The 14,090-nt window shown below is 35.6% G+C and overlaps 3 protein-coding genes across 3 annotated transcripts; 1 reads left to right on the top strand and 2 right to left on the bottom strand.

Moving 5' to 3' along the window:
- The first annotated feature begins 390 nt into the window (after positions 1-390).
- LOC114761426 (peroxidase 5-like) lies at positions 391-2,042 on the top strand. The gene is made up of 4 exons (XM_028950785.1): positions 391-645; positions 783-974; positions 1,070-1,235; positions 1,359-2,042. Exons 1-4 carry the CDS (start codon positions 433-435, stop codon positions 1,769-1,771), a joined length of 984 nt encoding a protein of 327 aa, XP_028806618.1. The 5' UTR covers positions 391-432; the 3' UTR covers positions 1,772-2,042.
- Positions 2,043-4,212: 2,170 nt separating this feature from the next.
- Positions 4,213-6,643, bottom strand: LOC114761428 (nascent polypeptide-associated complex subunit alpha-like protein 2). The gene is made up of 4 exons (XM_028950787.1): positions 6,486-6,643; positions 6,265-6,379; positions 4,991-5,109; positions 4,213-4,916 (listed from the first exon to the last, which is right to left on the bottom strand). The coding sequence occupies exons 1-4, from the start codon at positions 6,582-6,584 to the stop codon at positions 4,563-4,565; spliced, it is 687 nt and encodes a 228-aa protein (XP_028806620.1). The 5' UTR covers positions 6,585-6,643; the 3' UTR covers positions 4,213-4,562.
- Positions 6,644-7,546: 903 nt separating this feature from the next.
- On the bottom strand, positions 7,547-8,983 carry LOC114761416 (uncharacterized). Its single transcript, XM_028950774.1, has 3 exons — positions 8,651-8,983; positions 8,121-8,207; positions 7,547-8,026 (listed from the first exon to the last, which is right to left on the bottom strand). The coding sequence occupies exons 1-3, from the start codon at positions 8,933-8,935 to the stop codon at positions 7,880-7,882; spliced, it is 519 nt and encodes a 172-aa protein (XP_028806607.1). The 5' UTR covers positions 8,936-8,983; the 3' UTR covers positions 7,547-7,879.
- Between the last annotated feature and the right edge of the window lie 5,107 nt (positions 8,984-14,090).

Genomic DNA, 14,090 nt, shown 5'->3' on the forward strand with positions numbered 1-14,090 from the left:
GTAGTCTTAAACGTGACTTTGTGTCTCCAAGGCATGCCTTGTTTCTAGGAACCTTTAACAAACCTAAGCCCAACAGGCAACCCCATCTAATGCAAATATTGTGCTATATTATTTTCGAAATGGATTCTGCTATAACAACTACTTTGTATTTTCGTGCACTCAAGTCTACTAGAACCAATTAATGCAGGTATTTCTAAACCCATGCTGCTCTGGAGCTTGAAAAAGAGGCTTTGGTTCTCCAATAATATATTATCCAACTTGATCTAGTTTGTCCTTTGCTTTCTCATGGCCACCCCAGTCAAACAAGCGTGACGTTCCAGCTTATAGCCTCATCACATGGCACTAAGGGCACTACACTGTCCTTAATTAAAGATATAAATAGGTTGTAGTTGTGCAATAAGCTTGGGAGAGTGGGGCATTGTAGCGAGGAAAATGAGTCCGAAGAAGCTAAATTTTGCAACTTTAATTATGTTCATATATTTAGTGTCTCAGAATGTTAACTCTGAGCTTCAGGTGGGGTTTTACAGCGATTCATGTAGATTTGCAGAGTTCATTGTAAAGGATGAGGTCAGTCAAGGGTTTATTCAAAACCCTGGGATTGCTGCTGGGCTTGTTAGAATGCACTTCCATGATTGCTTTGTTAGAGTAAGTCATCATGTGAAGCCATTATATATAGCTTTTAATGCAGTAAGAAACTTCATTTTGTTCAATGTTTAATTAGTATAATCAAAATTTCCCAACACAGCCCGTCGAAGTCTAGATAAATGTGTTGTTACTTGCAGGGGTGTGATGCGTCGGTGCTTTTAGATTCCACTGCTTCAAACACAGCAGAGAAGGACTCACCAGCAAATAAGCCGAGTCTGAGAGGATATGAAGTGATTGACAAAGCTAAAGCGAGACTTGAAGCAGTTTGCAAAGAAACTGTTTCATGTGCTGATATAATTGCGTTTGCAGCAAGAGATAGCATTGAATTAGTAAGTCTCCCTACATTGATTCACCTCTTCATTGGTATGGAAGTTTTCAACAAAAGGATCTTATGTGCGTGTGTGTTTTTTTTTCACATGTGCAGAGTGGAGGACTTGGGTATGATGTTCCTGCAGGAAGAAGAGATGGGAAGATATCACTAGCTTCAGACACAAGGGCAAACCTTCCCCCTCCAACTTCCAACCTTGACCAACTCACTCGACTCTTTGCAAGCAAGGGCCTCACACAAGAAGAAATGGTTACCCTCTCTGGTACGATCCTCAAAATTATACCTCACTTTAATGATCTTTATCTTTATATTAATTGCTCAAAAGAAATGAGTTCAGTCTTGAGGGTTTGGCTTCACCGAGGATATGCTTTACATTTTTATGCAGGGGCACACACCATTGGACGCTCATTTTGCTCTTCATTCAGCAGCAGATTACACAATTTCAGTAGCACGTCAAGCGTGGATCCAAGTTTAGATGCAGCATATGCATCCCAATTGAAGCGTCAATGCCCTCAAGGAACTACCAATGCTAACACAGTGGTTCCCATGGATCCTTCTAGTCCTGCAAGAGCAGACTCAGGTTATTATCTGAATATTTTGGCAAATCGAGGTCTGTTTTCATCAGATCAAGCTCTCTTGTCCAGCACAGAAACCGCTGATCAGGTGAATCAGAATGCGAGGAATCCATTTCTGTGGATGAACAAATTTGCTTATGCCATGGTCAAGATGGGTCAGATTGGTGTGTTAACTGGGAATGCTGGAGAGATCAGAACAAATTGCAGGAAGGTCAATAACTAGATAACCTTCGATGGTGTGTATTTAGCTAATGATTTTCCATTTCCATATCTTTAAAGAGGTGCAAAACGATTTTTGTTAAAGATATTTGTGTTTGCTGTTAATGTGTGGTAGAACTTTTCTTGTTTGACTTTTGCATTTGTTACGTTTGCTTGTGGGGAGGTGGCTGAAATGTGTTTGCATAGCTTTGAGGATTAGAGAGGCATGAAGCGATGTTTTGCTTGTATAAAATGTTAATGTGGAAATGCAGTATATCAACAAGACAAGCGTAAAACTTCTTCCCCTCCATTTTTTGTTGTTCTTTTTTATTCCCTGTGCACCCTGAAGTGAACAGATAGTATCAGAGCTCACTGATCTTCGGGGTACCTGAGTATAAGCAAGAACCACTCAGGAAGACCTCCTCTCAGCCGAAAATACTTATTACATTGGCCAATAGGTACCTACTGTGTTTGATGGTCAGGACTGCTAGCATTAGATTGTGAAGATGAAGGCACATCTTAAAGGATTAGAAGTTGTAGAAAAAAGCTATTGTTCCTTCCCCATTAAGCTCAAACGGAGCATCACTTTGAAGATACGTGAAAAAGTTTAGGTCTTTGTCAATTATGAAACCATATTTGCAAGGATCGTGGCACACGAAAGTGGAAAGGAAACTGAGGACAGGTTATGGGATGAATCATTTATGCATTATAATAAAGAAAGAGTTGGACCACTTCAAGATGAAGGGCGGGCAAACAGGTTAACGAAGATAATGAATCAGATTTCATGTACGTAGAGTAGTTGTTGATCAGCCTCCCCGGAAAAAATGGGAGCATATATTTCCTCAGTTAAAAACTTCACACATTTATCTGCTTGCTTGGGCCAAATTAGCGAACTCTCACTAACTGTGGAGGCCAGAAATAATTAGAGGTAGAAAGTGATACTTTGCTTATACAAAGTACTAATTTGAAAACATAAGATGTAAACAAGTTTTTATTAAAAGGAATAAAAAGTCTTCACCTCCATTTTATTTATGGTGTGCTCCCTCAGCTGGAAAAGTGGAAATAAAAGGAAGTGAACTGTGGAAGTGCTTCAACGTTAAGATATGCTAATTGATGCTGCGGCGTGTCTCATCTGGGGTGACTTGTGCTTTTGATTGTAAAGCAAGCAACTTGGCTTTGTTTTTGTTTTTGTTTGATGTTCATTGCGGAAATCATCTGTCGGCAATCCAAGGAAGGTAGGCCTTTCTTCCCTCTCTTGGGAGTACAGTTTTGTTATCTGCTGCAAGAAACAGAGAAAGTCGACATTGTGTTTGTCAAATTTCATGAATTTATCGTCAATGTGCATAATTGCCAACATCTAATTATCATGCACATCGCTATCAACAGCCCATTACGTTTCCCGAGCCACTCATATTCTTTAACACGGGGGCTTAAATTCTACTTTAAATATAAAATATTCTATCATTTCTTATTTATCAGCACCATTCTTAACCAATTCACTTAGATTAAGAAATTTAGTTAATTCTAGTGCGTGTTCTCCAACATAGCTGCTCATCAACATCCACACCAAAAAGCAATGTTGGATAAACTATTAATATTAGTATTTTCGTTGATTCTACGAAATGATATATAATAAGAACATGCTTTTAAAGGATGAGTTGTAAATAAAAATACATATGCATTAATATATAATATTCACTAAATAGGAACTTAACATATAATAAACCCAAATAAATGGTTCATTCCACTTTATCTAGTGATACGCAATGAATTATAGATATGGAACAGAAGTTCTCTCTCTTTTGTGCCTTGAACCGCTTTATTTTTGCTGACTACAAAATTTCATAGTTTAATCAGGGTGGTTATCCAGTAATTAACATATGATAGTTGGTATATTAATTTACACTTTAACAATTGTATATAGGTTTTATGTTAACATCATCGTCGGCTGTGGGAACTAATTGCATTCAACGCCTGTAACATCCATAGATCTTTCATCTGCTGGAAGCATGAAGTATGATTCTTTCATACGCAACATTCTTAGCTTCAACGGAATTGTAAAACTGGGGTCACTCAGAAATGAGCTCCAATGGAATTGAAGAAAAACAATAAAACCTTCAAAACTACCACCTAAAATCGTTAATATAATAACTCCTTAGTATAAAAACTCAATTGATTTTTATTTAAATCTTAAATATAAAATCATAATATACTTTATTTTTATATTTATCTTTTTTTTACGCTCAAAATAATTCTTATAACATTGATACTTCTAACTAATACATTTAATTAGCAAAAATATTTTTAAAAAAATAACATCTATTTAATACAAATAACTAATTCGATTAATTTTCTTAATCTATTCAAATTATTCAACTCCCTCTGATATGGGCATAGCTTGTTTGGATGACTAGGCAGTAGATAACTGCAACGTTTCAGTGAATCGTTCAAGAATTAATGAGAAAATACTCGAAATTAAGCACTACTTCATTCATTCGAGGACAAATTGCATTCAGCAACAAACGGGGCAAGACAAGGACGGAAGCATTATAAATCAACTAAGCCAAAACTTAATATCATGAATAGTCATGGTATCTGGTTGAGAGGAAATAGCTCATGGAAGGTTTGATCATGTGTAGACGCGACTGAAAAATAATGCACTGACCATGACGTCCCACAACTATGAGAGCAACAAAATTTACGATACCGCAACCATATTGATGGCTGATATGGCTGTGACTAAAGTTACTAGAGGGAGGCGTTAGATCCAAAATCATCCCAAAAAAATACGACTTAAATAAAATGAAGCACAAAGCTTAAGTAGTGAGCTCCATGATGGCACCAACAATGTCCCCATTGTGAGTCTTGAGAGCCTTGACAGCCTTGCTTCTTGAAACTCCTGCCTGTGTCATGACCAAATCAATGTCTCGTGGCTCAACCCCAGTTTCATCAACCTCCTCCTCTTCCTCATCGGCCTGTGTTCCGGCAGCAGCTGCTGCTGCAGCATCTGGTTTTGCCGCCACAGATCCCATGTCAGGCATCCTGAACTGCTGAGCAGCTTGTGTTTGCAATTGAGAACTCAAATCCTCTATCTTTGCCTCCCCAAATATAACATATGTCTCAGAATTTGGACTCTTGAAGACATCAGGTTTTGAGATGAAAAACAGTATCTGAAGCAGAATGAAATTAGTAAGATGACATCCATATATATCATATACAAAGAAAAAATTGGATGATGACTCACATTTTTTGTTCTCTTAATTGTGACTCTACTAACACCAGTAACTGGCTTCAGTCCCAACTTCAACATTGCTTTACGACTCTTCTTCTCACTTCTGCTCTGCTTTGAACCCTCAGTAGCACCTGCATTTCGTAACGAGTAAAGCAGATTTAGGAACAATGTAACGAATAGATAACACGGAAAAGCCAAAGTCAAAAAAGGGAGGGCCGTTCCAACAACAGGTAGCATAGGATGGATACAGTCATTCCCAGTTGCAAGATAATATTCAACAAAAGCAAGAAAATTTTAACATAGAATAGAGGTAATAACATATAGCTATTATCTAGAGGAAATATTCTAGTACACTAAACTGATGATTGTTAACCATCTCCAGCACATAGCACATATTAATTCAATTGTGTTAATCCATAGCTTCATCTGAATCATGATAATAGAAAAAACAAGCAAACTGCATAACACAGAGTTGAAGTTGAACTAAGAAAAATCTCGACCATACATACGGAATATTTGACAAGAAAAAAAACCTAGCTTATATGTACTTAGCACGCTTAAACATACAAGAGTTGATCAACCAGACAGCTTAGCTACAAGATAGTATCAGACCCCCAAAAGTCTTTTCATGTACACTGCTACAAGCAGAGAACCAATGACTCGTTAACTTGTGGTCGACCTCCACCCTTGTTGAAAGAGATTAGTTTTGGACCCAGAGGAATATACAGACTTTATTCAAAAAGCACTGCTGTAAAACACTAAAACATGCATATCTACTACTAGTTTTAGTTGAGAAAGCGTAATTTTGCAAAAGAAAGCATGTGCATCACCGTCAGACATCAAATACAAGAAGACAGTTAACAGGGGAAATCCACACAGCAGCCAAAAGATAGGGCGTAGATTCAATATAGAATTAAATGGGGGTATATTTCCGTTTACCAAGTACACGATATCCTATGCAACAGATATTCAAGTTGCAGACACATTAAAAGTTATAAGATCCCCATTATTCATGCCTGTATTGATACATCAAGTAGGATAATCCTAAATTTTCTACATATTTCAAAAACACATACTTAATATCATCTACAAGTCTCCCAATTATCAGTCTGCAACCACCAGCAAAGTCAGAATTACCGAAAGTCATAAAAATTTAAGACAAATCAAACGCCGTTATGCCCTGGAACCCTAGTTCTATACAGTAAATATTAGGTGAGCAAACTATGAAATAAAGCTACAAAAAGCATTTCTTAATTTCATAATAGTTTAATGGAAGTATAAAAAACCTTGAGCTCCCTCTTCCTTCTCATCATCCTCGTCCTCGTCCTCGTCGTCCTCATCAGCATCATCTTCATCTTTGTCATCATCTTTCACATCCTCGACAACGGGGGCATCCTCATCCTAGAAAATTAGATCACACGAGTAAAGCCAAAAAGAAAACCAATGAGCGAAGATGAGAGGAATGAATTAAAATAAGCGATAAAAAAATCATGGGGTCAAATAAAACCTGATGCTGAGGTTTAGTGTTCTGAGTATCATCGGAGGCAGGAAGTGGCTGCTGGGTTTCAGCCTCGGCGGCGGGCTCAACAACGGGACCTGGAGACATGTCTTCTCACACCCGGAGTAGGGGTTTCGCACGGTGGAGCTGCGAAATAAGGACGATAAGGTTTATTAGTTTTAGCATTCTCGCTTCCCCCTAACCCCTGGGTTTTATCCGATCCTCATGAAGGGTTTTCTGCGTATTGGGCCCTAAATTTGGGCCTACATTACTATCTCTCTGTCGACGGCTTTCGTGTTTTGAGCCCAAAAGAAATGGCGATTATACAATCTGGGGTCCCTAAAGTAGCACTTATATTCTATTTATACGAGCCTGACGTTCACAATTACTATTATTATCATTTTTTTCATTACCTTAGGTAACAGAATCTACTTAACAAGTAAATACATCAAAAGAATATTCAAAGGAATCAATGCGCATAGGATTTTGCAGACTGAGCTGAGCAAATTTTGTTTGTGACTTGGTTGATTACATGTATGTTCGTATCAGGTAATACATTTTCCTGGTGTTTTTGCAGTTCTGAAAAAAAAAATTGTCATCTGATATATTTTTCTGTATGTTCTCATGGATATAAACTCAACATTTGCGTAAGATCTATTGTACAATTAGAGAATATGGGTATGCTCGTAAAAGAACTGATTTATTTCTTTCACTGTTTTCCTTTTTTTTTGGGGGGGGGGGGAGGTGTTCACTATTACCTCTGTTCCAGTGCTCTGAGAGTTGCAAACAAATGAAATAGAGACTTCCGAGAGGTTAGCCTTCCCAGTTTCACATCCTTATTATTTATCCCAAAGGCAGAAAAATGATGGCAAATTACCTTTCAAATTCAATTATCGAAGGGTTCTCTCTCTCATAAACGCTACTATTTTTAATGGTTTGGAATCTAATGTTCAACCCCAGGAGTGGTTGCTACCTGCTTCATGCTGGATTATTGGCCTGGAATCCAAGGTGATCAAAAAAGGTACGAGAGTACGAGACTCCTATGAGTAATTACGAGAAGAAGCAACTGCATCCATCTTCTTCCAGCACCTCCGAGCTGGAATTAGGCAAGAAATTACATATAAATACCATGGGCTTTTAACATCTTTACAAAACCCAACTTAAACCTAGCCTAAGCAATTCTTTGGAAGAGCAATTGATAATTAAACCATCAAGGGCATTGCTCTGATATACTTCAAGAGTTAGCCCCCGGTGTCCTCTGCATGTGTTAAGTTACGGATATACACTACCCAAAAAGTCAAATGCCAACTATGGATTTGGCAGCATCATAACAAAAAATAAGTCTTTTTTCTTTCGCATAAACCTTTTAAAGACACAAGGATCGTGTCAAGCAAGAGTATTTCTCATTTGTGAGAAACTAGTTGCTTCTGCATCTCCACTTGTTGTTTGTGAACGTTCCTCTTGTCCTTCCAGTAATCAATACTGTGGGCATGGCAGTGAGAATTCCAGTACTTACATGGGGCAGCTGAATCGCAGACATAACAATAGCACTGCATTTGATCAACCATTCAAACAAGAATCTATTATCAGTCATTCAAGATAATGATTTCTTTATTGTCAAAAGACAGTGACAAGTTGATGTACCATTTCACAGTAGCTTTCGTGAGGCTTCGTACTGAACGGAAATTTGAGACACAGATGTCTTGAATGCGGATAATCTCTGCACGCTACCTGTTTGTCAAAAAATCTTAACCAGAGCATCCAGCAAGACATTCTCATGCCAGGCAAAGAAAAAGGAGCAGTTGAAATCCAAATTACAGATTGCCAATTTACCCTTTTGAATGAAACTGACGAAACCTTATTAGATGATATTGATCTCACATTCAGCCTCGAACTTTTGTATCCCGGTATGATGAGTATAAATATATAAAAATGAATTTATTGGTTTTCCACTCAAACTTTTTTTTTTTTAAGTGACAATTCCACTCAAACATTTTACCATGGGCCACGAATTAAAAAAGGGGAAAATATGGCACACAACAAGCTAGTACGCTTGCGCCAAACACTGCAAGATACGTAATTGATATGACCAAATCAATGAGTTAAATAACTGAAGTTAAAGGAAAATAGCTGAAATTTTGAGAAAGGATAGTTGCAATCCATTGATGTTATACCTCGCCCTTTTCAGCAATAATAGAGAGATCACTGACATCTTCGTCAGGAGGGTTCTTCTTCTCCAAAGCGAGCTTCGATAGGTCAACCGACTCAAAAGGATCAAACTCTAAGATGAAGCAGTCCTCAGATTCCTCGACCCGTTTTATGTCATCTCTTCTTTTAAGGCAGAATATAGGCCTAATTGGACTATCGTCTTCTTCTGAGGAAGAAAGGGAGATTATCTCAATCGATTTCTTCAATTCGCTCAATGGTACCAGGGAGGGCTTTCGGTCAACTTCTCCCATTGCTGTTATCCTTTGTTTTCTGCTTGGCTCCCAAGAAAGCAAGCGGATCGCCTTGCTCAGATTCCTTCAGCATTCGGGATTTGAGTGGTGAGACGAGGGATTTAAGGGCAGCAAAATCCGGAAATCAAATTTCAGAATTGGAAAGGACCGTTGGGAATCCCTAGACTAAGCGCCAACGGCCTAACGACGTCGTTTCGTTAAAAAGGCACGAGATTGCAAAAGTAGGGTGCTCTATAGTATTTCTATTAGCAAGATAGATATTCAGTGCTGCCGTGGGCCCAAAAAAAGAAAGAAAGAAAGATATTCAGCATTATCATATTTTATCTATCCTAAGCAATCTCATGCTCTATCTTACTTATTAAGGTATTGAAATTTTTACCTTCATCTTAATTAAAAATTATTGAATTACTAAATTGCTGGTAAGGGAGTGTTTAATTAAAATATAGGAACTATATAATTTTTAACGACAATAAAATAGGATGCAATATGGAAGTGCTTATTAATTCTCATCTGACAGATTCTTTTTTTATATATATAAATGAAAAAAGGCAACACGCCTGAATAAAAAGAAGAAATCAATTTAAAAGGGGATTGAATCCCAAACTATCTTTCAAGCACAATTTCTTAAAATGTCTAAGACAATAATTCAAATTAGAAGTTGTGGACAGTCAACATGATTTAATTTTTTAGAAATATGATGAAGTTTCGGATCCCAAGAGAAGCATGTTAATCTCTATATTTTCATAAAAACAAGACTATAAGATTCTTGTGTCTTGTTTTTCAGTAGCATGTCTATCAGAGTTTTGAAATCAAATTCTAAAATGACTCTCCTGAATCCAAAATCCCAAGTTAACTTGAGGCCTCTGAACACAGCCATTATTCAGCTTCAGACACATTACATTGACCAATCATTTGAGTAAATCCCACGATCCATTGTCTCATGTGGTTTCCAATTAGTCCACCACAACTTTCTACACATCGTGAAGCTGAAATAGCACCATCTATATTTACTTTAACCCATTGATTCGGGGGAGGTTGCCAAGAGGTAACTTTTAAAACATAATCATGTGGTCGAAGAAAAACAGGGTCATTCATGCACACAAAAGAATTCCAACAACTTAGAACAGTAGAGACAGGATCAATAGGTTTATTATAATCAACTTCAAAGCAAAACTTATCCCTCCAATTCCAAAGAAGCCAAACTGATACACCAAAAAGTAAGTTCCAGTCAAAGTCCATTTTAACAGCTAACTCAGTTGACAGATTTACAGCTATCCAATCACGTAGAGCAGCTGAAAAATATTGAGATAAATACCTAGGTTTAACAAGAGTGCACCACATCCTTTTTGCAAATGAAAAATCACATAAAATGTGCAAAGCATTTTCCACTCCTCTTTCACAGTAAGAACAATTAGCAGAAGTAGAAGACCATGAACTTCTCCAAGCATTGATAGGTAGTCTATTGTGAAAGGCAATCCATTAGAAGACCCTAATTCCTTCTGCACCTTTCCAACTCCAAATAGATTCATAGACAGAGATGAAATTATTAGAGAGCTCATAATCAACTAAATCATAAGCACTTTTTACGATGAAAGTACCATGAGCAGTCGCTTTCTAGGTCATAACATCATTCCCAGCTGCTGCATAAGGAGGTAGAATAGCTATAAGCCACTGCAACTTGGGAGTTCACTGTATTTGCAAGTCTATTATAATCCCAAGTCCCATCTAGTACCCATTCAGCCACTGTGTTTCTTTCCTCCTCTATAATAAGAGGTCTCACACATATATCTAATTTTTGTATCTTGGAACAACCAGTAGTCATTGAAGAAGCTCACTATCTCACCACTCCTAACCTGCCGCCTTGTACCCTTTTGCAATAAGGTCTTTTTGTTGACAAAATGGCAAAGCCTAGAGTCACCTTTCTGTACATTAAACAGATTCTCTTCTGCTCTTATCATATATTTATGGTGCAGAACAGCAGACCATATACCCTTGGTTCCCATAAGAAGGTTCCAAGCCAACTTAGCTTCGAAAGCACAGTGCATCAAATTTAGTGTCTTAATTCCTAATCCTCCAAAGTGCTTAGGCATAGTAATAGAGTCCCAATTAATCGGATGAAATCCATGACTACTTTGCATCATTCCCCAAATAAAATTACGCTGCAATTTCTCCACTTCATGATAAAATTTTTAAGGCAATTTTGTCACCTGCATGGGGTATAAAGGAATGGTACTGATTACAGATTTAGCTAGAGTGATTCTTCCAGCAGTTGAGAGGCAATAGGCTTTTCAGGATGACGACTTAGATTAAACTCTATCAACAATGTATTGAAAAGTTTTAGTTGAACTCTTTTTTCTAGTAAGGGAAATCCCAAGCATCTACCAATTTCATCAGTAATTTTCATACCTATAACTTCTTTGATTTTTGCTTTCAAATGAGAAGGAACTTTGGGAGAGAAAAACATGGAAGATTTTTCTTTGCTTACTTTTTCTCCTGAAGCTTCACAACAAAGATCTAAGCATTCCATCATATACTTACCTTGCATCTCAGAGGCCTCTCCAAAAAGAAGAAGGTCGTTTGCAAATAAAAGATGAGACACCATAAGTCCATTCCTAGACACTCGGATCGGTTTCCACCTACCATTATTAACTGCATCAGGGATAATATGTGACAGCCTGTCTATACACATCGCACATAAATATGAAGAGATGGGATCTCCTTGAGGGAGACCTCTAGAAGGTGTAAACTACTCAGTTTGATTGATCAATGAGATTCTTCATTTTAGTTGGTTCACATGATATCACCAGGACATTATTCTTGGGCGCATAATTCCACGATACTGTGATTTCAAACACAGTACATTTACTCAGCCAAAAAAAGAAGTAACATAATGGAAGCCTCATTAATGGACAGAAAGGGGGCAACAAATCTTTTTAGGATCGGTTTTGTTGAAATTTTTTTAAAATAGAAAGATAGTTTTTTTTTTCAAAAAAATCATATACTTATGTAAATTTATTAAATTGATACATTTTTATGAAAAGTCATTTTTTATATAAATTAATATTTTTATATAAATGGTCCTATAATAAGTTACAATATTAAAACGTAGCAAGGTTGATTTCTAAAAGCATATATAAAAGGCGTGGTAGCCGCCAACTTTGTAGAAGGTTGTGTTATTTTCTTAAAGCAACCCTGCTTATTAAAAGGCATAACTATTCATGAAAAGGATATTAAATATTATTTAGTTATTTAAATTATGTTACTTCATTTGTGACTTTAATTAAAGAGATATTGCTCCAATAAGCATCTCTTTAAGGCATCACTTTGTGGTTTACATAAACTCCTCACCTTCCCTTCATTTGCATACAATACAACACAAACACATCAAAATCAAATTCGTTGTCTTTATCTTTGAGTGCACTCAAGTCAAATTATCACATTGTAAAAGTAATTATTGTCTTTTCTTAAATTTTAGGAATGCAATCCATATTTAAGGATCTTTATTATATCATGAAGAAAATTTAACGGTTAACTTAACTTACACCCTATAATATAAAACTATATGAGAGCAAATGAAGCCTAAAAAAATGCTGCGTCTTAAAGACATTGTATACCACTTTTTTCCTCTTCTCTTCTTTTTGTATTCTTCAAATAATAATTCCGTGGAAACATATTTGGTGTGAGAGAATTAGATGGGAGGGACGTAAAAACTTTTATGAGTTTGATTTAAAAAAATGAGGTATAAAATATTTAATTAATTAATTGTTCTTATTCTTATATTTTCTATATTTTTATTAAAAAATTTTAACTTTATCCTTCTAATTTTTCAATTTCTTGAATCAAGTTCATTAAAAAAATTTCTCCCTGTCTTTTCCTTCAATTTCGAATTTCGATCGTACGAAACATAAGATAAAGATAACCATCCTTCGTTGATGGATGACAAACAAAATCAAAATCCTCAAGGACTTGCGGGTAAAAAAAAAAAAATGATATGTGAGAATTAAACCACCCTGCACACGCATACCATATATAAAGTGAATAGTTTTTTATTTTTCTGATTCTAAATATAAAACCTATTTTAATTTATCTTATAAAATAAGTTTTACTACCTTCAGTCCTTAATATTAAAGTTAGTTAACTAATTTGAGTAGATTAAAAAAAACTAATTAAGTAATTATTTATAATAAATAGGTATTATTTTTTTAAATGTCCTTATTAATCAAATTTATTGACTAGAATTACTATTATTATAGGGACTATTTAAAAATAAATAAATAAGTATGAGATACAAAAATATATTGGAGTCTTATATTTATGACCAAAATAAAATTAAATAAACTCTTATATTAAAAACTAAAACTAATATATATTTAGGATTAAAAGAGTATATAGATTAGAGCTTTACATTTTGTTTTGATGTGAGTAAGGGATGAGTAACTATAAAAACCGACCAATATTCCAACAAAGGACCTAAATTGGCTGCCTAATTCCCATTGGCTTTGTAAGGGACATCAAGTCTATGAGACCAAACAGGTTTTTAATACTCTTCCAATCCTAAATATATAAAATGAGTCTTATATTTAGAATTAAAGGAGTATCTTCTAATGAACATCAAGACTGTATTACTTTCAGTCCTTAATATAAATACTAGTTTGATTTTTAATTTGGTCATAAATATAACACAATGATCTATTTTGCCTTTAATATTTATCTTTTTTTTTTCTCAAGTAATCCTGTAATAGTTGGATATTTGAAGAGTTACAATCAATTTATAATTCAAACACACATGATTAATAAAGACATTTTAAGAAATACAACATCTATTCAATACAAATAACTAATATAACTAATTTTTTTAATCTTATTAAATTAATGGACTAAGTTTTATACTTTTATATTGAGAATTGAAATATATATATATATATATATATATATTCCATTTCACTCACCATGACGTAACGGTCTCGCCGATCATTCCATTTCAATTATCATTAGTTTTTAATTTAATTATTGGGCCATGTTAGTCCAGCAGCGTTGCGCTTGCGCATCAGGAACATACATTAATAGACATGTAGCTTTACATTTTAAATTCATAAAACAGAGTTCTTGTCACTTTGTCGATGCAGAACAAATCCTAACTCGACAATTCAACCAA

The sequence above is a fragment of the Neltuma alba genome, unplaced genomic scaffold (genome assembly GCF_004799145.2).
Source record: "Neltuma alba isolate B1F8T4 unplaced genomic scaffold, ASM479914v2 tig00011120_pilon, whole genome shotgun sequence".
NCBI classification, from domain to species: Eukaryota; Viridiplantae; Streptophyta; class Magnoliopsida; order Fabales; family Fabaceae; genus Neltuma; species Neltuma alba.